Consider the following 26,879-nt stretch of genomic DNA (forward strand, 5'->3'; position numbering starts at 1 on the left):
TCACTCTGGCAATGGGTAACTCCTCGAGACTTGGGCCACACCCTTTGGCCAATAAGGCCACCCAAGATCGCCTGAACGTCGTCTACTCTACTCTCCACCAGCTCAAAGCAGCATCCCACGTCAGAATCTGTCAAAATTCCCAAAGAGGGAATTTAAGTTGCTGCTTTAGAATTAGCGTGAATGAGATTCATAGTAATACAACTAATTCTAATTTATGATCTCTACTGATACACTGAAACAGTATTTTTACAGGTCTATCCATTGATTATTCACCTTAGCACTGGCAAGGCGAGGGCCAGAATTGAATTCCACATCTATTCGGTATAGAATCATAGGCGTCATAGAAAAAAACATATCCACAAGTGTTTTCCTGTCCCTCCTAAGCCCAGTCTTGGTCCCTTCCTACTGGAAACCAGGAAGACAATGGTAATGAGATGTCTGGTCCTCAAGAGCGGTCGTCCCTCATGTACGTAACAAGAATCTGATCCCAGGGGGGTCGTAAAGCACGTACTCTAAGTACTGTTTTTGTGCTGATTAATACAACTAATGACATTTATTTTCCTTCATATCTGAACGTGGTATTTTTCTTACCAAGTTAAGTATGATGTATACTTGGAGTTGCGTTATTATCGTGTGGATGCCCCTGTGCTCAGTCATCATCCTGGGTCTCTGTGCTTGGTGACTTGGTGGGTGATGGCCCTCCTATTTGCGATGGCTGATCTGAGTACATGATAGTTCAGGCTGGGGACCAGATTTGGGGCTATGTAAAACCAATTTGCCTATCGGGGGCAAGAACTCACATTTCATTTATATGGACCTGAAGAAACCAGATCATGGTGTAAGTACAGGAGCACTGGTAAATTCTCATTCTTCTCTGGGTTTTTAAAAAGAACAATGCAATGTGGTGTTGTTGTTGTTGTTGTTTTTAATCTACAAGTGTGAAAGTAAAGGGTCTAGCAATACCAGAGTAAGGCATTTGCCTATGTAGTTCAACCTGGAAAAGTGAAGGAAATTTTGAAAAAATCTTTTTATCTCTGCCAAAGTATAAAGGGAACAAATCAGTCTAACTTTTCTAACGATAAGGTTCGAAATTCACATTGACTGCAAAAAGATATTTTCTGAGCACACAACCCATTTACTGTTCTTGGTCTTTTTTTCCCCTTCTAAGTGGGCAAGAGGTTTCATTTGTTTGTGAACAAATAAGTTTTCTCTTTCCTACAATAGAGATGAATCCTAATACTCATAAAAGCAGTAACATATAAAATATATATATATATATATATATTTATTTATTTTACATCTTGAGTACATTGATAGAACTGCGTATCCTTTGCCCTAAAATGAATGCTAAAGATATATTTAATAGGGTAGTGACAATATGGGTACGGTCCCTCTGCTTTCATGTAACTGCTAGCCTATATAGAACTTAAAATATATAATATTTGTATGTAACGAACACACATATACCAGTCCCCTTATCTCACACAGACCTTGATTTAAGTAACTCATTCTAATTGGAAGCAATCCTGTGCCTTCTTGTGCTGGAAAAAAGTAACGTTAGAAATATTTATGACTATAAAAAATTCCACTACTCAAATGGACTTAGCATTGGTTTGTTTTCCCATATCAGGTACGTATAAATCATTGCAAGCTATCGGAGAAATTTTAACTTGGTGTAATTCACCACAGTTGACTCGGGAATGTTAAATCAGTGTGCTGCCAGAGTGACCTCTTGAGAGGGAAAAAGGAAAACAAACAAACAAAAAAACTTCCACCAAAAACAGCAAATCAGAAGGAGAACCCTAAAGGATTATATACAAAGCAATATTTTCCTGGTCCCATATCCCACATTATCGAATACGGCTTCAGCACTAGCTTTGTAACAAGCTTTTACAAAGATATAACCGAACATGTTTATTTCATGAACAGATATTTTACACTAATACATTTATATTTAACATTGATTCTGCCACAGAAGCTGAAAACACAGTTTAAAAAAAGTAAGCCATACCAACCGAAAGAGCTGTCTTTTCTTATAGGTCTCATTGCATATGTTACTGTCTTCCAAGAGCCTACTGGAAATGAAAAACATGGTTTTTATGATATAAAACCTACTGACACTGAATTTCCTATGCTAAATGGGTGTGTCCTATATTGTAACATACCTGCTTTCAGATCAACCCCATATACTATGTTTTATGTGCATGTTGTTGAATTTTTGCAACAATAAATTAATGACAGCATGATTTTTCCCTATCCTGGCATTAAGGCGCTGATACTAGATAAGAAGGAAAGGAAGAAGAAAGAGAAGGAATGGAAGAGGCGAGGAAGATAATAGAAATCGGTATGGATACATCAGACATGTCATTAAACACATTAAAAGTTGTGATTTTTTTTTTCCCTTGGGTAATATTAAAGTTATCTTCTTTTCTTGGGCATAGTGAAATACTGACATTCCAAAGACAGGTATCCAAGAAATGTATTTACTTTTGTAGGGAATCCACTCAATTAGATTTTTGCTTTTTGGAAATATCAAGAATTGTTCATATGCAATGCATGTATGGGACCAATTACTATACTGACTAATATGATTCAATTTGAATTTAAGGGGCACGTGAGTGCATTAGCACTCTTTTTATACAAAATCCAAGGAGATATAAAATTCGGGCATAAGGCATGGAGAATGATTGGCTGGATGATTGGGGAAGAAGGTTTCCCACTAAACCGAATTATAAACACTCCATCCTTTTGGTTAGAATATAGAATTGTAGAATGCTTCAGAATCATCCCTAAGATGTTAGCACCCATGGTTTCTTAATTTAACTATACATAGAGACTATTTACTTAAGTATATATGAATTTTGATGTTGTTTTTGAATGCCTTCTATAGACGTGTTTTCCACTTTCATCCATTCTTCGAGAAGAGGCTGTTCAATCGAGGGGGTTAGTTACTTGAAGCTTTCTAACTGCTAACATTAAAGATAGCTTTTTTCCCCCCAATCATCGCTAATGCCCGGTTTAAATTTTCTCTAAGTACTAGACTTTAATCAAACAGCCTCCATTTTAATCAGTTTTACGGGGGCGCCCATTAAGCCGACACCTGAAATAAAATTAAGCACCACTCTTTGAAGGGATACCATATTTCCATTCCAACTTGCCCATTCTGATGTCCCTCAAACGTGATTAATACAGCTAAGGTGGAATTCTTTAATTCCCCTTGAAAAGCTGCAGTGGAATGAATGGAGCGTTTAAATATCTATGCCAGTTGAGAACAATTTCTTAAAAAGTGTATGTGAAATCTGCAAAACTTCAACTCATCCTCTCAAGACCTTGGAGAAGTTGTATAACTCACCCATCTCACAACAACTGGCCCCGTCCTGACTCCCAAGTTAGCAACTCTAGATCAGGTTAGCTAGATTTCCAAGTTAGAGTGAGAAACTTAAACCAATATATTATCCCAATTATTGCTTGCATAGCTATATAGAATTACGGGGCGCAGGAAGTGGCTAATAATACCCAACACACAAATACTATTAACAGCCTAGTGCATAAGCCAATGAAACTGCAAGTTCATTCATGCTTTGTAATGCCTGGTGAAGGTAGCAGGATTCCACCTCGGGAAGAACCAGAAGTTGAGGCTTTAAATAAAGAAAATGTGCAAACTTACGTTTGGAAAGAACAGAGAAGTAGTTCCCCAAAGTAAATGGTTTTTAGGCATGCTAAATAACACATATGCGTGTGCATGTAAGTGCGTACACAGAGATATATGTATTTACTTATACATATATTCAAGCTCACACTTACATATGGGATATATACCTATGAATACACAGGACACACACGACAGACTTTTTTTCCTCTAATGACACGAAAAAGCAAATTTCAATTTCATTTACCTGGTTTCCACAAAAAGGCTTTCCTGGGAGCAAACTGACTGGAAAAAAAAGAAAAGAAAAGAAAAGAAGGCATTGTATCAGACGTTCTGGATGTGCCGAAGGATCCCAATTCCTTGCCTGATTTTAAAGCTACTTTTCCCCTCCAAGAGGAAAAGAATGAAGAAACATAGGTACTATGTTTTGAAAAAGTGGAAGCAGAAAAGGGAAAAATTGGTTAGAGTTAGAAGCGTAAACCATTCTCATTCAGCACACAAGTACTTTCCCATCGGGGCGTCTCCAGGTTACAAATACATTTAGCCCGCTCGACATCACGGTCAGAAGTAGAGGGATGTGAATGAGCTGCTGGTTTATTCCGGGGCTGCGGAGATGCGGCCCCCGACCAGAGCCAAAAGACTGGTTCAAATCGAGGCAGAAAGCGTGCGCTTAGCACCATCAACCTGAGATCGGACAGTCAGGGAACCACAAACCTGCAATTGTTACCTGGGAATGACAGACTCTGGTGAAATAAAACAGATTGGCTGCAAGACACTGAAGATTGAAGACATGCCCTCAATCCATTTTAGGAGGGGGGGAGGGGACGCAGAGACAATTGAGAACAAAATGAAGTTAATTCAGAAAAACGATGCCAAGCTCCGTCTAATGTTCTGTTTTGTTTTTCACCCAGGAAAAAAAAACAACAACGTGACTTTCTTCTTAGCTTCTGTCCCCCTAGCTATCACTGCTCTTCTCTCTTGTGTTTAATACACTCGCAGGGAAGAGAAAATTCTATTATCATTATGTGCTGGGGAAAGGCAGATCTGATTCAATTTGAACAAGCAGAAAGAGAGGAGTCGAAGCAATATAGTGCAATGATCCTCTAACATAGTGACCGTGTTTAGGAATTCACCTAAAACCGTTTTCAAAGTACTGAGTTGCGAAACATAAACGTACACCCCACATTCTATGTGCAGATTTTCTCAATGATGAATAAATGGCCTGCTCAAGGGATCACTCGAGACCTAACAGGTCCGATTCAAGAGAAAATAAAACTAAGGTAAATAAGGACCTCTCAATATTGAATTCTTAAATTCAATGATCAGCTAATGTAACCACTACTCAGAGAGGCAAGCAGGATATTGGTTTCTCTTTACATTTTGGTGGAGAAGTCATTTCCTTCCGCTAAATCATAGGGCTAGCTTTGGACCTAATGTGCTTTCCTCAGTGGTCTGAGTGTCTCAGCGAGGGCATCTCTAAAACCATTCCTCTTTTCACCTTCGTGCGTTTAACAGACATCCTGAAAGTCAAGTGCAAAGCATCTTATTTAACAAAAAGAAAAAAAAATCCGATTAAAAAAAAAGCTTTACAGAAAATCTTTTTAATTCGATGTTTATGTGCATAAACAAAAACGAGGACAATCTATGTACCACTGGCATCATTCCTGCGAAGATCTCCTTATAGTAAGCAAAATATTCCATCGTCTTTGCCTCCTTTAGTTTGGTTTTACTCCTGGTTTGAGTCAAGTCATGGAACTAATTGTCTCAGGTACACATTCCGAGCCCCATACTCTCCTACTACTCAGCTCACGTGGTTGGAAAGAGGTCAATTACGTTTATGCGGTTCATGCCGGGTATTGGAATTACTGACACTCTACTTCTTTGAAGGAGTTGATCAAAGACATACTGACCTCTTCAGACTCATTAATCTAGTCGTATTCGGGGGGGGAAAGTTAAGCTTCCCTAATTCTTTGAATTAAAAAAATAATAATAATAAGGCACCTGCAAGTCAAAGATAACTTTCCCAAAAACGTATCTCAAGAGTATTTTCCAATGTTTGTGCAAAGGTCCTAAAAATCTATCACATGATCCTTCTGCCACATTTGCAGAAATAGGACAGATACGGTTATGGGCTGTGATTCAGTAGCTGATGAAAATAAACTTTTTGAAAAAGTCATGCGAATAACTTGCAAATTTAAATAGCAGAGAAAGATAAAATTGTCATAGTAATTAAGTGCAGCTTTTAAAGCTGTCACTTATCTGCATTCTCAGATATAAAGGGCTCTTTTTTAATTTTTAAGGAGAAAACGATTTTGCCTAATGGGTTACAGAATTCTCTCCCACACCCCACCCCAACCTGGGTGCACCACACGCCTTCTCGTCGGTTGTCACAGAAGAGGGATCCCAGTACGTGCTAGGAAGACCGTGGATGAGCTCCTCCAAGAATTCCTCCTTATATATAAATATCCTTCAGAAAGCATCCTCCAGGCAAAACACGTCTTTCCCAAATACATTGCTTTATCAGCGTAACCTTGCCAAAGCCAGCAACATTGCATTGAAGTGATCATAAAATAAGCTGAAATTCTTGCCAAAGGAAACAACAGTTATATTTCAAATATCTCTGACTACAAAAACTCACTTATGTTTTATTTGAGAACTAAATTGCAGCGTGCCTTGACTTACAACAACTTCATTGTCAAATAACAAATGTGTCCTATCTCAAGCCACCCGGATTCTCAAACTATATTTGAAATTAGTTTTCTAGAAAATCCCCCAAATAACCTGTATAGTTTGATTGTGGACCTACATAAAAAAAAGCGCGCGCGCACACACACACACACACACACACACCCCTTAGACACCAAGATACACTTGTAAACTATTCAAGAACACTATCGTTTTCCCAAATAAATTTTAATTTTGCTGAAGTGTAAGTACCGGGGAGTACTTCTCTGTAACTCTATTATCACTTCAAGCAGGAAAAAAAATACCTCTACATAAATATGTCCGTATTTGAACCTGTTTGAATAACTCCACCGCTTAAACAATAATAGGTTGGCAAGGGGAGTTGCTTTCATGACCTCAGTTCTTAAATTATGAAGACACTAAATTAAAGGCCAGCTAAGAAAAAGACTGTATGTTTGCAACTTAGATTCCTTATGCTGGATTCTTTGCATTGGTTTTACAACTGACTTACTATATTTGATTTATTACCTTGTGTACCTCAACAATCTAGAGAGCAGAAACGGTCACTTGGGAATCCGGAGTTACGTAAATTAAGTCTCTCTAAAATGTTTTTATGTATGTGGTAAGGCAGATTTATTACCGCATGTATTCAAGAAGGTCCGTATTGCTGCTTACGTGTTTGCGTTCGCGTTAATAAAAGATACGGTGACATCTTGTTAACTCAGGGTGGCCCCCGATGATCCCTGCCTCTGGGCGTTCACGTTCTGGAGTACCCCCCCCACGGCACCGCGTTTGGTCTGTGTGTCCAACCGAATACAGCAGAAGGCAAGGTGTCAGTTCTAAGATTAGGTTATAAGAGACTCTTGCTGCCACCTTGGGCTCTTTTTCTCTTGGATCATTGCTCTGGGGAAGTTAGTTAGCATGTCTTCAAGACGCTCAGTAGCCTACGGAGAAGCCCACACGGTGGGAACCGTAGATCCAGCCAGGAGCTGAGGCCTGCCAATAACCATGGGGTCCGTCAGAAGACCACAGCCCCAGCTGACAGCTTGACTGTAACCTCACAAAAGACCGTGAGCCAGAACTGGCCGGCCAAGCTACTCTCAGTTTCCTGACCCACAGAACTTGTGAGGTAAAAGGCATTCTGTTTGTTCTAAGCTGTCAAATTTGGGGATAGTTTGCTGGGTAGCGATTAATAGCGAAAACACGGGGAACACCAGCCTTCGGGCTGCATTGTTTCTCCAGAGCTGCAGGCCTAGGAAGACAGGCATCAGGCATCGTTTCTCCCTCTGGGAGGGCGGCTTTGAGCCTTTTAAGGGTCATGAAAACTTATAAACAATCCAGATCTTTTCCTTACAAAAAATGTACCCACACTCACAGACATAATGTTTGGCAGATGATGTCAGGAACTGGCTTTAATCTCTGAAGCCTGCCTATGAGTATCCTCCGGGTACAGGATACCAATGAAAAATAAACCCACCCCAGAGATCAGGTGGAAAAGTAGTGCCAGAACCGGGCAGGGGCCCCACCTGAATTAGGAAGTGCTGGTCACCGGAGAGCCTATCAGAGGAGCTCACACCTCTACTGCTGCAGAGGGAAGGAGCCACCGCATTTCAAAGAAGCCTGCCCGAATGGCTGGCGTCATGAATTGGAAAGGCTCTGGCAATAGCTTGGCATTTAGGCCTTCCCACACTTCAATCTGCTTTTGCTTTTTAAAAATATGCTAATTCAGCAGTTAGTCATAGAGGCTCGGAACAGCAGCTTTGCCTCCAGTCTGTAACCCGAGACCCGGGTTCCTTGCTGGGGCTGTAGCGAAATGGAACGTGTACAAGGAGTCACGGCCCCCCCTCCCGCCTGTGATGACCTCCCTGGGGACGCGGCCACGTGCACACAAAAGGGCAGCAGCCCGAGAATCACCCTCCTCACAGGCAGGCATCAGGGATGGTTCCCTGGCCACCCAGCCCCGGAGTGTTTGGCAATGTGGCATGGCAGTACTTTGAAAGAATACCACGATGTTTGTAGATTATCTGGGTGATTAGGATTTGCTTTGCAACACAACTCATTCATAAATTTTATGCCTTGCTAGAATGAGAGTCAGAGGGAAGTGTGCGCGCGTGTGCACGCGTGCGTGCGTGTGTGTGTGTGTGTGTGTGTGTGTGTGTGGCAGGCCGGGGGAGAGAAGGACGGGCAGAGAGGAAGAAAGAAAGAGAAGAAAGGACAAACTAGCCTTCAGGCAGCTCTCTCTCTGTGACGCTCATTGGCCAGGCACAGGCTCGCTGCGTTCCAGTCCACCGGGGGCACCCCCCAGCTAGCCTGGCTACACCACCTCCAAGCCCCTCATTACTCTATCCTTGGATCCAGGAAACACGATGAAAAGCCTACCATGGGTCGGGCTGCGCTTTGCGCCATCAATAACTCTGACTGTCCGAAAAGCCCAAGGAGCCCACACATACGCGGAATATTCTAGACCTGCACGTGGACAACGTCCTTCTACGGCCACCTCCACCCCCCCTCTCTCCCACTCTGCCAACTCCGGAGCTCTGAGCCAAATCATCCGATCACTAAAATTCTATTTCCCTGCACCCGTGACAGGCAGTGGGGACCTAGAAGAGAGAGAGGCAGCCCTGTAGACGGGGAAGAAAGGCACCGTCGGTGGGTCGGAATTGCCTCTGCGGTTTTCTGTTGAAGGCGCCAGCGTGCTCTGGAGGGCCAGGGACACTGGCTGGGGCCCGAAAACTCCCAGGTCAGAAGGCCTCTCCATGCTACGCGGTGGAGCCTAGGTCTCTACGCTGGCTTGGCAATGGCCTCCAGAGCAAAGCCCGACGGGAGGCGGGAGGCCCAGCTAAGGCAGCAGGAACCACGAGGAACTACACAAAGCAGCTCACACCTTTACTTCTGCTGAGGGAAGAGCCGCGACATCTCCGGAGGCTGCCAAGTGACTGCCTCGAACGCAAAGGCTAATGGCACCTGCTTGCCCTTTTCGCCTTCTTGCATTTAAATCCGGCTTTGTAAAAATCACTTTTTCACTTTCATTTAACTTCACTGCATTTTATTTTGGCCACGGCAGGGGGGGGGGGGGGGGGCGGGCGCGGGAGTCAAAGGAAGAAAAATCCCAACCACGTTTGCTTTGCTGGGATTTGAACGGAGGAAATCACTCTATGGTTATTCCCTTGACGAACCGCTCACAGACCTGATTTGATCTGAAACTGAGGGGGAAGGGGAGTATTCTCATTTAACTCGGATACAAGACAATGCCTGTACCTGCGAAGAAGGCAGAAAATTCTGTGTTTACGTATGCGATTAACAGAATCTTCTTTCTTTTTTTATATATATGTGTCTTCCCTCTGCACGACATTCGTATTAAAAAAGACAACACTGGGCCGTCTGCGGGCTAACACAGACGTGAAGGCATTTCTTCAAATCTGGCAACTTCCGGGGGGGCCTGGGTGGCTTTGTCAGTTGAGCATCCGACTTCAGCTCAGGTCATGATCTCACGCTTCGTGGGTTCCAGCCCTCCAGGGCTGGGGCCTGCCTCAGATTCTGTGTCTCCCTCTCTGTCTGCCCCTACCCTGCTCATGCTTTGTCTTGTCTGTCTCCCTCAAGAAGAAAAAAAATGAACATTTAAAAAAATTAACAAGAAAACAATCTGGCAACTTTGCTCTGTCCTCAGGATCCATTCTACCGACCCGAATCACATCTGTGCCCCCCCTTCCGTCACAGCCTTCCGGAACACAGGCAACCCTGGGCCACCGTTCCATCACTTCCCTGAACTAAGGTCTTCCTCCAGAAACACCTCTGATACGCTGCAGTTCGATCTGTCCCTGGCTCCAGCTTCCTGAGTGAGTCCTGCCAGCTCGCTGTCCCCAGACACTAAAGAGGCAATTAAAACAGCTACTCACATCGTGTGCAAATATTCTCTCCCTCACTCTCTGATACTCCTCTTCTCTCTCTTCAATTGATTTACTTCGTCTGTCATCTCTAAATGGATGCACTCTGTTTTGCTGAACGGAAAAAAAGAAATCAGTACGGTTATCCAAGTTGAGCCGGTGCAAATCTGCAGTTAAGCAACCGTCAGCTGAGAATAATAAATGTTCGCTTAAACAAATGGAGCATGAAGAGTGTCCTTCCCTCGGGTCCCGAAGGAGGCTGGGCCGGTGTGCGGGGTGTGTGCCTAACGCGTGGAGGCAGGTGTCTGCGGCTCCTGCTTGCCTCCCCGCCTGACGCACGGAGGCCAGCGGTTTCCAGCATGAAAGCACCTGGACGTGTGTCCGGTGTGCAGCCAGTTCAGCTGGGACGCGGGCCACAGGGATGGACTCTGTCTCCTCTGCTGACTAACCTGTGCGTTTGGGACTCTTCAGGCGAAAGCGGAGTGTTGAGCACGCGGCTAGTTCAAGGTGGCTAAGGGAAGAAGTGGCTGCGAACAGTTGGGTGCTGGGAACGGTACTGGGAACGGTTGGGAACGGAACAAGGGAAGAAAGAAGGTAACGGGCAGAAAGGAAACTGTGGGCAGAGTGTCTCCGTGTTCTAACCGGTGTTCTTCCTTCCCTCGGTGACTGATCCTGCACCCTGCGTTTGGCACAGAAAGTAGACCCTGAATTTGAAGGGTCTGAATTTGTTGAGGAGGGTCAACACCAAGGAATCTAAAGGCACCATCCAAAGAACCCAGCATGAGGACTGTTCTTTTTCAGCCCTGGACCTGTGTCCCTGCCTGCGTCTCAACTCCCCTCCCCTCCTATTGTCCCGTTCCTCACAGAAGGCTCTGCGCTAACCACCTTCATCCGTTCATTCAACAAACACCCACTCAGTACACGACACAGGCACATGTCTCGGAGTCGATGGGAGCTGCTTACAGCTCCACGGTGGTGGCGGTGGGGGTGCGAAGAACCGAGATACGAGTGAAGAACAGGGATTTTTTTTTTTTTAAGTGCGTCAGAGATGCACGCACTGGCTTAGTGACTCACAGAGTCATTAAAATGATAACTTGGGGAGATGCAAGATTGTCTTACCTTCAAGAATTCTAAAGCAAAGTCTATTTTCAAAAAAAATCTATTTGGATTGTGAGAGACACAATGGGTGATTGAAATGGCAGCAGGTAACTCTCTCCTGTCCGTATTATTGTTTTAACTTCATTTTCTTTTGTCATTCACATAGTTAGCTATCTTCCTGATCCCCCTGGATCCCAACTCCCCCACCCCCAATAACCCCCATCTGGAGAAGAGATTTAGCAAAGTCTCTCTACCCTCGCCCAAGTACCGTGAATCCTTACTCTAGGACAAGGTAGTGTTTTGTCACAAGCAAAATACACAAAAGGAGAATGTTCTGCTACGGTTCATGCAAAACAAGCAGACAGTTTACATGGGCAGTAAAACGTGGGAAGGAGAAGGGGTGGAGAGGAGACTAAAACACGAACTCGATTCCCTTCCGTGAAGACTTATTTTAGGAGAGTTGCAAAATCCACCTGTCCTCACCATAACAAGGTTTGTTCTTTACGGCTACACCAGTTGGTCATCGGTCCGTATTGAGAATGCAGCTGAGTGTGCACAACTGAAGGACAAAGCTGTGGGAGCGGAATTACTGCCATAGTTACACAGGCATCTGGAAATGCGATGACAAAGCTTTTCCCGACACCTCGGGCCAGTGGCGTCCCGACCCCGCACCCCCCTCACCAACACATGCTGCAAAAGCTGTGCCAAGCACCCCCCATGCAGCCCGACACACAGAGCCATTGCTGAAGCAATCGGGACAGATTTTCTCGACTACCCGCTGAATGCCAAAAGGGGGAGCGAGGGAGGCAAGGAGGTTAGAGAGAGGACAGTCGCCTCGGAGGCGGGGGGGAGGGGAGGGCCGGGGGAGGGGGCCGGGGACCACAGAAGGACAAGAACATAAGTCAGCCCACCTTCAAAAACAACAACGTCAGCCACTCTCAAACTTGAGAACCAACCTGATTGTCTTCTTTATCAATACTAGAGTTATCTCGCTTCAAGATAAACCGCTTCTGGGATTCTTCACCTTTTTCATCTTTTAAATGTTCACAAAACCTTTGCTCTGGTCTGCCAGCAAAGTAAAACATATCAATAAAAAAGTTCTCGCCCCTGTTTCAAGTCATTTTCTCAGTGTCGCTTTTTCCCCCACAGTGGCATTCAACTTAAAAAAGAAGCTACAGGTGGTTTGGGTACCAGGATTGCTGGCATTACACAGGTGGGTAATAACGGGGTCACCTCACGGGGGTGTCGTCAGGATACCGTTTGTGGCTTCGAATTCGAAGTCTTGTTGGCTGCGTGTTCCTCACCACGGCTGAAGTGAAGAAGACACTTTTCAGGCCTGAACATGCATAGCGTGTAGGTGTGTGTTCTTTCCTTATTTTGACCTCCGTCATTCCTGAATGCAGTCAAGTTCCCAGCCGTATTGTCAAACAAATACGTATGTTGAGAACTTGGGCAGACCGCGGTAATCCGCCAACGTCTGCGACAGGAGGACAGGTCTCGTCACATCGTCCCTTTCAAGAGCCATCAGGATCCACAGTGAGCGTGGCTCACCTATAAATTACTTCCATCTTTCCCCATGACAAATGCTCTGGAATCTGGCTCCAGTAGACTCTGACATCCTTGACCCTGTCTTGTAAATCAGTGCAGTAATTGGGGAAACTGGACGTATTTAGTTTCAACAGCTTAATGGCTGATTAGCAGGGGGAAAATGCTCCAAGCAGTTACACGCTATTGATTAGTCAATTGATTTCTTTTTTGCAGGTCCTCTTAATCATTTTGTATTATTACTGGAAAGGGCCCCATGTCCTTGTTAATTTCCCACAGTCATCACTGCATGCCACAGAACTCAATGAATGGCTTGGGCATGGGTTCATCCCCAGAGGAAGTGCTAAAGTGTTTGTCCCACGTTTAGAAGGAGTTGTAATTGATGACTCTCATTAAAGCCCCTCTGTCATGGCTGATGGATTACTTCTGAAGCCCAGTGGGTCTCCTCTATCTCTACGGGGTTCATTACGCATTCAGTTATTGGAAAGCGCCTTCACAGTGGCTGTTGTTTAATATGGCTGACCAGTAATTAAGGGAATCTCAGAGTGTCCCTCCTCGCTCCAAAAGAAGCAAATGGCACGTTGAAAACAAAGGGATCTTTTTCAGTGTATGGCTCAAGGCCGGATGGGATGCATCTTTTTCTTAAATACATGTACGTGAATCATACTGGTATCGGTGAGCAGACACTACCAGAAAGTCGGAATGATACCAGTTACAGCTTCCGGAACTGTGTGTCATTTTTGCAAAGTGTCAGCATCGTCTTTCTCAATCCTTACAGGACAACTCTGAGGTAGGAAGAACAAATGTTTTACGCTTCTTTCATAGATAAAGAAACCATCCCTCAGTGATCCTTTTGACTCCAGGTTTATAGATTTTCCCAGCAAGCCACAGGCCTCAAACAGCCTCTTCACATCCTTGCAGAGATGGGATGGGATTCGGTCTCTCTGCTTATACGGCACACAGTGGGCCAGAGGCCCTCAAACCCCACAAAGAAGAACTAAAAAGCCTGCATCACCTCACCCAAAAGATCAATGTAAATGTTTTCCACCGAAATTAAAATGTAACATATAGCAGAACAAGCCATCTGGGAGTGCAAATATGACATTTTAGAATCGGAACGCCAAGAGAACAAAGTAAACTTGCACTTTACAGTGAAAAGGCCACTGGCAGGGGAGAAATTCAACATGGTTCGGTGTCGGATGGTCACCGCACGCTTCTTATTCCGCTGGACAGTCTTACAAGGTTAGCGTGAGTACTTGCAGGCCACTGTCCACGATTACGGTTCTCTGGGAATTTCTTTTTTTTTTAACATTTAAAAAAAAATTTTTTTTAACGTTTATTTATTTTTGAGACAGAGACAGAGCATGAACGGGGGAGGGTCAGAGAGAGAGGGAGACACAGAATCTGAAACAGGCTCTGAGCAGTCAGCACAGAGCCCGACGCGGGGCTCGAACTCACGGGCCACGAGATCGTGACCTGAGCCAAAGTCGGACGCTTAACCGACTGAGCCACCCAGGCGCCCCTCTCTGGGAATTTTTTTAAAGCATCCTAAAACTGTCAGCGGACACTTAGATGTTATGGTGGTTTTTTTTTGTAGCAAGCAAAACTGGATATCAACTTAAATACAAATGCTGACTATATCCATGCTAAGAAAAATCTCTTCTGGTATTCCTGAACTCTGCTGCCTGGTGAATTCCAGTAGATGAAATGCTTTGCTTGCTGCTAAGTTTACAGATCCATTTCTTGTATTGGGTGCTAATAGCCTATAACTGTTCATTTAGATAAAAAGTGGTCTGGGAAGGTGAACTTTTCGAGTCACGAGCATAAGGTGAATTTGCTTCAGATGAAGTTCTTTAAGAGGAAAACCATTTTGAGATTTCAGCATACTAACCAGGGTGAGAATGTGCGTTCCATGTGGGTTGAGACCTTGTTTTTTCAATACTTAATTCTTAGTGTCTCACACGGTGCCTGGAATATGGGAAGCATTTGGTTGAATAAATAAACTAATCAATGTGTGAATGAATGAAAATTTAATAGCGCTATATAGGAATCGCTGTATTTCAGGGACAGATCAAAGAGTCGCTGAATCAGATATGCAGTCATAAATTTTTAAATTATAAAACAGAACAAGAGAGAGTTTGGTTAGTAGGAGCATAAATTCAAATTTAGAACATGAAGAAGATCTTTAAAAATCAAATTCATGCTTTGGTTCAAGTTGACAAAAAAGAATCATGTTACTTAAAAAAAATAGGTTTTAAATTTTGAGGTTCTTTTGGGAAGAGAGGTGGGAATGAGAATCTTAGCGTCTCTAGCTTTGAAGCTTTTGGTTTACAGTGTCGTTATAGTTACAAGAGCTATTCAAACATTCGTTTTTGAAATTTCATTTGCATTTTTTCATGGTGCTGGTTGATTTGTTTCTCATAGCAGCACATGTTTAGGAAAAAATACATCCATCCCATAAGAAAAGAATAGTCAAAGGACCTGGCTTTAATCAATAATGCAAATGTGATTTAGAGCAAGAATATTTCTCATTCTAACAGATATGTTATGCAAAGTGCAGTCTCCATAATAGCTTTTCAAAAAATATCTTGTTTATTTTTTTTCAAACTTGAGAACCTACTAGTTAGTCCCAATTATTCATTCTTTCATGATCCTCTAAAAATATGTTGAGTGATTATAAAGTAACCATTTGAAGTTTGTGCAAAAAGAAAAAAAAAAACACTTAGTAAGATTGTCCCAGGTTGATTTTATCGAGAATTATCTATTACTCTAGCGCAAAAGGGCAATTTGCAGTTTAAACTCATGCAGACTAAAGCATACATCTGAAGTACCACATGTGATTAAACTACAAATTACCGGTAATGCACCATTATATTAGAGCTTTTAAAAACCCTTTTTACCACTAATTTAACATCATAGCCATGTTATTTCTTAACCATAAAATGAGTGGAACTGAAGTAAGATATGAAGGCCCTTTGTGTAAAATGGGAACGGATAACTTTCAGTGTATCAATATGAGAATGGAACTCTAAGACAAACTCCGCAAAGCTGCAAAGGTCATGGTATTGATTAAATTCACGATAACTAGAGTTTACTGCGTGTCTCACAGCCATGCATAATAACACACGCCTCATTGTTCTTTCCTGATGGACTTTAGTCCTTGAGGTGTTATTTCTGGTGTTCTCCGTATCATCGTCAAAAAGCAAAGAAAAGGAATTTCGCATTTCTTCTTGATGAAAAGATCGTTTCTTCTTAAGGTACAGTTTGTAGTCGATACCAACCACGAATCTCATTGCTCGTGCGTGGGGAACAGTACTGGCGTTTCCAGCCAGGGTCCTGGCATCCCCAATAGAAACCCTGAAAACTTAGAATTAAGTCCTCATTGTTTCTTATTAGACACAGCTCATCAACTGAGAGGCAGTGCGGCTGAGTGAAACTCGCAGTAAGACATTCAAACTCTGTCTTCTTGTCAATCGATTACGATTTTAGGCTCCCCCCACCTCTTGAAACTTAAAATAGATGAGCACTCATTATTATTTTCAAAAATCTTTTTGATCTGGAAATATTTTACCACCTGGTACTTGAGATGAAATTTATTACTTTTCTTGCAAAGAGTTAAGCTTAATCCCTCTCCCCCCACTCTATACACACACAGATGAAGAATTCAATTCTACTAAACATGGACGGGGCTCAAATGGAAGCCTCTGAATTTCATATCGAATAACTGAAAGACAGTCATCAATATGCATAAGTATCTTAACAAAGAAAGGTTTCTGTGCACAACAGGATAAAATATTTTGATGGTGTAAGACACCTATCAAAAATATTTTAATAGTCGAACAGATTAGAGGAGTTTAAGAAGCACTTTCCCTCAATACTTTCAAATCTCCAATTAAAACATTTATAGCTGATGTCTTTTATTTCAAAAATAAAGTGCTACGTCCTTCAACTAGTTCGCAATTTGCTACATCCCTCTTCAACTCTTTCACAATTTCCACCGCCATTTGGTCATCTTATACCATTCTGTTCTCTCTCTTTTTTTTTTTTTTAACGTTTTATTTATTTTTGAGACAGAGAGACAGAGCATGAATGGGGGAGGGGCAGAGAGAGAGGAAGACGCAGAATCCCAAGCAGGCTCCAGGCTCTGAGCCGTCAGCCCAGAGCCTGACGCGGGGCTCGAACTCACGGACCGCGAGATCATGACCTGAGCTGAAGTCGGCCGCTTAACTGACTGAGCCACCCAGGCGCCCCTATTCTCTCTTAAATGAGAGCACACCTTGCAAACCCCATAAATGCAGTGCTAAGCATCTGGCTTCCAACATCTTTCAAGCATCTTGCCAACTCATGTTCTCAATTTTCTATGTGTTTGACAAATTCATTTTATTCTTCTCTGTCTCGGCTGTACTGTATCCATAAACAGAGGCGTGGAAGCTAACGTGGGAAACGCCTTGACTCTCCTTCAACCTAAGGCTATTCATGAGCAACAACAAAATTAAGCAGAATACTCAAAGTCAGCAAAGGTCTCTGAGGCCTCTCCTCTTATTGGTGCCAACACCTTGGAAAACAAGTTATGTGCATTAAGACCCCTGACGGTATCTATCCACCTTGACAGAGCGATTGCATTTCTAAGAATGAGTCCAAAGAAATAGTAACAAATGAATACACAATTTCACTGTTCAAGACAGCAAAACGGTGGAAATCCATGGTGGTCTGATTAAGTAGCTTAATGTATCTCCACATGTGACACGTAGCTTTATAAGATGATATCCGAGGCTATTGACTAACGTAGAAAAGCGACGTATAGAAGGATATACTACACTCACATATATGTTGAAACCATACTATTTAAATAAGAATAACGATAGCAGCAGTTTTCTCCGGATGGCAGGGTAATGGGCAACTTTTACTGCTCATCTTTCATACATTTGTGATTATTATAATAAATAGCATCTCATCAACAAAATAATAAAAGCTATTGGTTTAGAAAGATAGGAAACCAAATCAGCAACCTACAAGTGGTTTGTATATAACCACTGGATTGTGAACAATTAAAATATTCTTATCTTTTGAATACTTTCTTTCACGCCCTGTATTATTTTATAATCTAAAATGGATACTTCGTTGTGGCATTTTGTCAAAAATCCCCCCTTTTTTAATGCTATGTCCTTGTTGATCTATATACACAGAGACTTGCATTTAATAATCATACTCTAATTGTAATAAGTAAGTGATAGTGTTCAATCTGAAGACCTTTTTTCCCCCTCTAAATGGAGAACCCAAATAATAACGGCAGAGGAAAAAAAAGATAAGAAGGATGAGTAAAAAAAGAAGAAATTATGAAATTGGAAAAAGAGAAAGAAATCATATGCCTGAAGACCTAGAATGCTGTCTTCTCTGTCTGTGAATTCAGCCATTTCTGAACAGTACTGTCCATGATATTGGCAACAGTACCCCAGAGGCATACACATCAGACGGATATATTCAGCTAAAAAAACATGCATATTTCTGGAAGTTTACCTGTACCTTGAGAATTTCCACAAATGAAAATTTTCTTTAAAAAGGGGCTAGGTTATCAGTGAACCTTTCACAGGTAGAGTGCGCCCTCCAAACACCCAATGACCAAAGCTCCACTCCCCCCAAAACACAATGTATGTGAATAATCCAATAACTTGATATAAAACGGACGTGAACTAGCATATGAAATTTAACGGAGCAATAGTTTCAATAATTACACTAAATTTTAAACAATTCCCACGTAAATGCTGATAAGCGGGGCTAACAAAGGTCTGGCGTTTTCAAAACACACATTGTTGTGTCTTTTCATCCCTACAGCTTACTAAGAGTGGGCTTTTTGCAAATTACAGTAAAACCTTGGTTTGCGAGCGTAGTTCTGGAAACAGGCTTGTAATCCAAAGCACTCGTATACCAAAGCGAATTTCAAGAACCGTCGGCCCAGTTGTGATCATGTGACATTGAGCAATCACGTGCCACTCTTGCTGCACGACATCGCTCGTTTCTCAAGTTAAAATTTATTAGAAATGTGTGCTCGTCTTGCGGAACATTCAGAGAACAAGTTACTCGCAATCCGAGGTTTTACTGTACTTAACACGCCTAAGACAGAAGCCTGGTTTGCTTCGTTGGAAGAATGGAAAGTAACAATTCTTATCTTAAAGTGTTTGGGAGGGTCAAGCCCAATGCCAGGCACGGGTAAATCACTCCATAGATATAATCTATTATTACCATCGTTCGTACCTTTCTGGGGAGTCAAAACCTAAAGGCCTGCCAATGAATATTGAGGCAACATTTACATTAGTGTTCATTTTAATGAGGGTAAATCCAATCTGCACTATAATATTCAAATAATGGTTTGATTCATGAGTTCCAAATGAAGCAGTAACAATGGTCTGAAAGTAATGTTTTCTTTGCAAACTGCTGAATGTGATTATTGCTTCTTGGCATGAAAGGCTTTTTGCTTACAATGCTGTGTATAAAAACATTCCATTTAAGCTTATATGCAAATATAGTATTTTACTTGCTGAGAAGGTCCAGAGTGATCAGTGTGCTTTAACTGGTATGGAATGACTAAATATGCATTGTATGTGTAAAGAAATGCCGTTTTTTTGATTTTTTGGTTTTTGGTTTTTTCACTTTCCTGGTTTAAAGGGCAGGAGGGTGGGAAGTGAGTGCTGTGCTCTCCCGGAAATGCTGTGGGATCTAGACAGGCTGGGAGGTTGAAAGGAGTCCAGCTGCGGGGTAAAATGTATTAGGTATGCAACCACTTCTCCGGGCGGATTCCGATCTATTGCTTGAAAATTGGTACCGATAATTACAATCTAGCCTGTTAAGTATGCGCTTCAACGGAAACCAAACACCTTTGGCCAGTAAACTACAACCTGTCTTCCTACCATATGACCCATTCTATCTGTCCCAAAGCCACGACGACATGCTAATGACCTCTCCACTATCAGAAAGGTTAAGATCCACAAGTCACAAGAACTACACCAAGAAGACCAGCTGGTCATTATACACTTCATCTTCAGGTACGACCCCAAACTTTTCCCAAGGCACCGGTGCTCAAGTGCTGACAACCCTAATGACGGATCTTGATGCAAGGAAGGGAGAGAGCTCTGGAAGCAGGTCTAATTCTGCCGCCTACAGCAAAACCCTAGGTGGGAGCAACCAGGCCCCAGTAATAGTGCTCCCTCCAAACCGATCGCACATTTGAGATCACACTGTAGGTACTACGTGTGTGTATAGTGAACCCTTCTCCAACAGCCCCAACCTGCATGACACAGATCTCACACACACACACACACACACACACAGAGTCCTGATCAAAATTACCTTGTTTCTTCAAACAAACAATAAACAGAAGATGGACATATTCTATAGCCTACACTTCTTTTGTTCAAAGCAGGCCACCGAATACCCGAGAACTACTTTTCGCTCGGCACAGTCTAAAAACACGGAGCTGGGTTTTGTCTTACTTCTGCGCGTGCCAGGACAATTTTTAATCCGGGGTGTTCTGCGGTCCTGGAGTTTTGTTGGCATCACGGTTTTAACATCCACCTTAGTGTTACCATGGTTTCCTCGAGTTCTCTGTTCAACTTTAAACATAATTAAATGCGAATTAGGATTTTATAAGGAAACCAAGTGATAAGGTTCGGTTTTCTTCTTGCTCTTTGTCATTTCAGAGTATTGATTCTGTGCACGTTAGTTCTTTTTTCCCTGACCTTAGGTGGAGGGTCATGGCTGTAGAGGCAGGCATCTTGGGTCTTCTGTGTATTGACTAAGTACGATCAAGACCCAAATCTCAGTTTTTGCTCCTGTAAAATGGTCTAGCTTTATCTACTTCGAATGTGGTAAGCTAAATAAACAAGCACTTAATTATCTAAAAAAAAAAAAAAAAAAAAAAATCACTCCATGGAAAAGCTCTTTAAAAAAACAGTTATATTAAAGATTCTAATATTATAGAAGGAGCATGCGTGTTTCATTTCTAAAATTAAGTGGTAGATTATCCACGCAACACTCAAAGGGCCATCCATCGTTTCTGGTGGGGGAAAAGAACACAACAAACTTCTCTTCTCGCCTCAAGATCTATTTCTGAGACTTACCTATCTCATCTACAGGATATGTTCTCTGAGGTATTTGAGAATAATAACATGAGAAAATACAAATATTTGAGAGCAGTGATAGGGAGTTTGACCGATGTTAACAAATAAGTCTTACTTTGAGCCTGAGTATTGATTAAAGGACTAGGGTGTCAGTTCAGTAAATAAAGCATCATGGCTTTCCTAAGAGCAATGTGATTCTGAGTTAGGCTTCTGATCTTCGGCTTTTAGTCAGACGATTTCTATTCCTATAGAAAGTGCAGAGTAAATTTACCATGTTTAGAAGTAACAGGATACCAACCAACCACTCAGAGATTTCCAAGAGGCACTTAAAGAAACTGATGCCTGATCTTCTGCAGAGGATTATTCGGCAAGCAGTGGCATCGGGACGTTGCTCCGTTTACTGACGGGTGCCATTCACGTGCCAGCCAAAAGGAAAACGAATAGAACACACGTGGGAGGAAAGCTTGGGGTTTTAGTGAGTCTGTTTGTTTTGGCATAAACATCCTGGATCACCTGCAGAGAGTGAAATGCCCAAGGGCCAAAACCCAGTAATTCCCACCTGAAACCATAGCCTCTTAAGACAACTGAACAGAACAGGTGTCCCTTACGGCTCTGGCACTCCCTCTCTGTGTCTGCCACTGGGCATGTGGAAGGTCCCACAGTCCCGCCTCTCAGGGCAGGACTTATCCATCACTTCAGGGCTTCTTGACAAAGTCAACCGGGCTCAACCGTTGTCACCAAAGAGAAGCTTTATTTAGACAGAGAGTAAGTTTATGAGTCTTCTGATTTACCAAATAGCTAACTCAGGTCATTATCCTCTCTGGAACAAACAAACAGGCCAACTAGGGTCATCACTACCCGGGTCCACACTTCTCAGGAATCCAGGCATTGTATTATCTTAAGACGTCACCCCAAAGCTCTGCCTCTGGGTCTCTATTCTTGTTTCATGGTTTCTGGGGCTGAGAACCACTCTCCTCCAATGGAGATGCCATTTCTGTCTTTGATCTGCACTCTGGAAATAGGGGATTTCAGGCAATGACAGTGGGTGGGTGCCAAAGTCAAAGGAAAAAAAAATATTCGAGAGATGACAACCTTTTAACGTGACAATTATCTGGGACTGGTTCAGCAGTTACTCTGACATATGCAAAGACGTTCAGGTACACTTGAGACTCTCTGCCTATGCCTGATCTTGGCCCCTTGGAAAACACTAAGGCAAGAAGATGGTTTCAAGTCTCCAAATGATACAAGCTGAGCACACACCCTTTCTCTACGATGGAGAAAGACAGATGGCGGTGAAAAAAAAAAATCATCTAACAAAAGAACCACGGGCTGCTTTGGGCTAACCACCTGGAAAAGTAAGCAAAAGACAAAGTGGAGACAAGAAAGGCAGATACAGAGAAGGTGGAAGCTTCTCATACAAAAATAGACTCAGGTACGCGTAGCATTCAAATAGTTTCCACAAAATCGTTGCTCGTAGTTTTAGTCTCCATCCCAACTGCGTATCTTTAGAACGCAACACCCTAGAGAGTAAATATGCGTTGTAAACATCACTTTTCATACCAGAATAACACCGACCCTGCCCGGATTTCCAACGGGCTCATTTGGTGCCACCACCAAATCTGGGAGTTGACCAAGAATCCCAACGGAAGAAAATATGAAAGGGCCACAGAGTATAACGTATTTCAGGCAACCCACAGGGGAAAGAGGAATAAACCAAAGGTGGCAGAACATAACAGGGTGAATCTCAGCTCAAAAACGTCGTTATTCCAACAAAAAGGCAGTAATTCTCGTGAGAGGCATCCCCAGCTCTTCAGACCCCATCTGCGGACGGATAGGTGTGCTGGGAGGCTCCAGGTTACATATCACCTGCTCTTACCCTGGCCAAGTCAGAGAACCAACAAGGTTGCTGTGCTGTGAGAGTCAGGTGACTTCCCTTTGTTAATTCTCGAAAGCACCCAAGTTTGCTCAGAGGAAGGCACCTCCCCGGAATGTCTCCCACGTGAGCATGGCTGTCATTTCCTACTCTCTCTGGACTACTCTAATTTCCAACCCTAACCCCATGCTCCTGTGGCTACGGCATGAAACCATGGATTTGAACAATCGGGTTGCCTACAGCAGTTTTGTAATGCAATAGACAGCTTTATCTCCTACGCTGATGTCGTTGATGAATGTAGCTTTTTCCGTTCTTAGGGGGGGAAAAGAAAGATGGAAATGGAATAAAACAAGGTTGAAATTGAATCACTATCACCCCCTGCCAAACATTGCATCTTGTTAGTAGTGATAACCACAGAAAAGGTAGCAAGAAGTATCAAACTGTGGGGAATGATTTTATTTGCTGATTACCACTGAGTTCATTTTCGAAGATCTCTCCCCATCCCCCCCCCACCCCTGGGCCCATTCCTTGTATCTTATCAGACAACAAGAGACTTAGATGGCATTTCCAACCAATCCAAGGAATCTTCTTGGGGATTCTGCTCAAGACGTTCTGGGTGGTTTTGCTCTAAGAGAGTTAGGTTATTTAAGAACATTGTTCTTGGCATGTAACAAACCGACTTGGATCCCAGCCATGCTAATCATTGCTTCTCTGTTGGTCCAAAATTGAACCTGAGTTTGTGCCTCATTTTCTGCTTCTGTAAAATAAGGCTCTAATTACCTAGGTTGTAAATACGATTTCAAGATTAAATGAAACAATATACAGGAAATGAGAGGTAAAGTACCCCATGCAATGAATAAGAAGTAGATAATCCTACTCTATCACTTCAGTAACTGAAAAGTTAGTCCTCAGAGAAATGTTTTCCATCATGAAGGACAGGTATATTTCCTCTCAGGACATTAGAGAAAATACCAGAGGCGAGGAAGTACATACGCACATGTACATACAATCCTCACAGGGTCTTATCCCGACTTAAATGCTTTGAGCCTCACGTGAAAGTATTCTCTGTCTGTGCAAACCTTAATACTCTCAAGTCACACCGTACAATGACCCGAACTGCTTACACTCTAGAAGCGCGAGCATTCTGGGAGATGAATCCCAGCCATGATGTGGCTGAGCGACATCCACGTCAGAGGATCAGTGTCGGTGAGATAGAAACATCAAAACTTGCATGGAAACGTGCTTTCTCACTGTCAGCCCTACAGTCCATTTTTGTCCCCTCCGTCCACATTTCTCTGCATTTCTCCCAAGCTACGGTGCCATTTAAGATACGCACCTTCACGGACTTGCACTGAACTGGCACAGAACCGTGTACCCCGAAAAGACATCCCTCAAACACAAAACCCACGAGGAGCCACCTGAGGAATTTCCACCTTGGCCTCCTTCCCGCCGGTACTTGGAAACGTCTCCATCCAACAATACGCCTATTAAAATACGTTTCTATGACTGTGGTCCCCATGACCATCGCATACCAATTGCCCTGACAGCACAACTCTTGAAATTTTCAGAGAACCCAAGAAAACCAAGACGCCTACGACTTACACGGCAAGTTCTGATTAGAACGGCCCATTTCAGACTTCAACTCCAAGAGAACATGGGAACAAACTTTTAAAATCAAACATACAACTTTCTACGGAACAACATTTCTGCTTTGTTAAAGATGCCGACGGCGCTTCAGGTCCTGAGGATGGGACTTGCTCCTCTTTGAAAGATGACATTTAATTCACCCACTTCTCTTGTCCGAAAAGGCCCCGCCCATATCCCCAGACAAGAGCCCTTCAAATAGAGGATGGTCAGGAGGGTGGCTGGACTAGAACAGCAGGACTTGACAGCTCCACACCGGACACTGGTAAGGTCAATTCTTCTGGAAATACCTTAAGAGTCCATGATCTACGGTCATTTGTCTTTTTGTTTAGGCATGGTGTGAGTCACAGAGAGGGGCTAGGGGGTGTGCATAAGAACAGGCATTCCGCTGTGGCAACCACACTTGAAACATGCTCCTTTCACTCTTCCTGAAGGCATAAACACCTGGGGTCTATTTAAAATTGGCCAGTTTTGAAAACATACACACGCACATGCACACACGCGCACACACACGTATGAAAACCAGTGTTCTCCAGGAAGTGAAGAAGTCTAAGAGCATGATAATATGATACTTACTAGCCAGAAAATAGAAGTCTGAAAGGACAAATGACATACTCTAGTGATACTTGGAAACTTGTAAGAATCCCAAGGGTTCAGACCGGAGCTGCCCAATGGGCCTTCCCGAAATCACGGAAATACTCTCTATAGGTTCTGTCTCATACGTGCACTTGAAATGGGGCTAGCTTGGCCGAGGACCTGAACTTTGAAGCTTAAATCTTATCTAAATTTGATTCCTTTCAATCAAAACGTAAATAGCTCTATGTCGCTCCCGGCTACCACACTGGACATACAGCAAGTTCAGAGCCATCACTCAACATTCACCAAGAGTCTTTACACAGTGCCAATTTTCTCAAAAACCACTCTACCTAGAAACAGGTCTCAAACACGTGCGCTAATGTTCATGACCATGCGATTGCAAAGATCAATGCCAATTATAAATAAATGCACTCGCTCTACTGGTTGAACCTGTGTCGGCCGCTATACTTGACCTATGGGCATTTCCATGTCTGCTATGGTCTACGGAGAGAGAGGAGGAAAAAGAAAAAGAAAACCATCCACCGCTGGCCTGTTTTGCGATCAACGCGTCTCCGCACTTACAGCACCCGAGAGTCGTAAGAAACGCCAGAATGGAGACTGAAAACAGCAACGGCGAGGAATTCTCCATGGGGAGGGGACCCATGAAGAATGAAAGGGCAGTGGCCTTTCATTCCTAGGACGGTTGAAGACCGGAGGTCCACGCGCCAGCAATCAGATAAAGCGGAAAGCGGGCAAGTTTCAAAATGTACTTTGCCAGCATGGAGCACAACCGCAGGGCCCAATAACTCCGAAGCTTCGAGGGCTCTTAAACATCATTTGCTTGAAACTGGCCTGCAAATAAAAAAGCAGCCGAAGCCCAGAGAGGCGCGGTGCTCGGTGTCCCTGAGACAACAGCCCAGGTCCATCCCAGAGCTCTCAATTTGTGTTTTCTCCACCATGGCCCGCACGCTCGTTCTGCTGAACACGGACCGACCGAGCGCCGCGAACAGAAAGGGCCTCATCTGCAGCCACACTCGCCCAGCCTCTCTGGTGAGCAGAAAACACAGTGTTTGAACCACACTGCTCTACCCGACACAGAGGCTCCCTCCACTAACACGGCACTCCTAAAAACCACGCCATGGACACAACTCACCAAGCGCACTGTGGAAAATAAATGATAATACACAGACGCCTTCGGAGAATGTGTCGCAGAGGGACGGTTTTTCAGTTTAACGTGGATTTTGCCAGAGAAGTGGCTTTGACACAGACATCACTTTAAGACAGCCAGATCCACATTTCCAAAGCCAACGGCTACGCATGCTGTGCTTTGGGTGACTCAACGGGCCCACGGAAAGACAGGAAGACAGAGGCAAACCATCACGTTAAGGAGCAAAAACAAAGAAACATCTTCCTTTCAGACCTGGAGCTTAGCTATGGAGCTCAAAATTCACCTTCTTCAGGTGAAAAACAAACAAAAAAAGGAGGCGGCAGATCGTAACGGATTTGTTTCAAGTCCCACAGCCGGTAAGTAAAAGAATTGAGTCCTGGGGGTGGGATTTCTGTCTCTGGGTTCAGGGCTTTTGGTCTCGCTAAAAACTACAGCAAGACAGAGGTCTACAAACCAGAAAGAGGAAGAAAAGAACAGCTATCCTGGATGCGTCACTGTGGTTTTAAAAGGTCTGTTATTTTCAATTTGAGTTATACTTTGACATAAAATGTTCCATGCTCTTTTGATGTAATCACATGAAGTATGTTTTTTAAATGGTTTTATTCATTTATTTATGTACGTATGCGTGTACGTACGTATGTAT

The 26,879-nt window shown here is 43.2% G+C and overlaps 1 protein-coding gene across 1 annotated transcript in view; it reads right to left on the reverse strand.

Moving 5' to 3' along the window:
- Positions 1-26,879, reverse strand: part of ARPP21 (cAMP regulated phosphoprotein 21) — a 154,577-nt gene that overhangs the window by 76,427 nt on the left and 51,271 nt on the right. The window contains exons 10-13 of the mRNA XM_042999106.1: positions 12,273-12,381; positions 10,231-10,332; positions 3,897-3,934; positions 2,016-2,075 (exon numbers count right to left, since the gene is read on the reverse strand). Coding sequence (XP_042855040.1) covers positions 2,016-2,075; positions 3,897-3,934; positions 10,231-10,332; positions 12,273-12,381 — 309 coding nt within the window. The remainder of the gene's footprint in view (positions 1-2,015; positions 2,076-3,896; positions 3,935-10,230; positions 10,333-12,272; positions 12,382-26,879) is intronic.

This window comes from Panthera tigris, chromosome C2, assembly GCF_018350195.1.
Source record: "Panthera tigris isolate Pti1 chromosome C2, P.tigris_Pti1_mat1.1, whole genome shotgun sequence".
Lineage (NCBI taxonomy): Eukaryota > Metazoa > Chordata > Mammalia > Carnivora > Felidae > Panthera > Panthera tigris.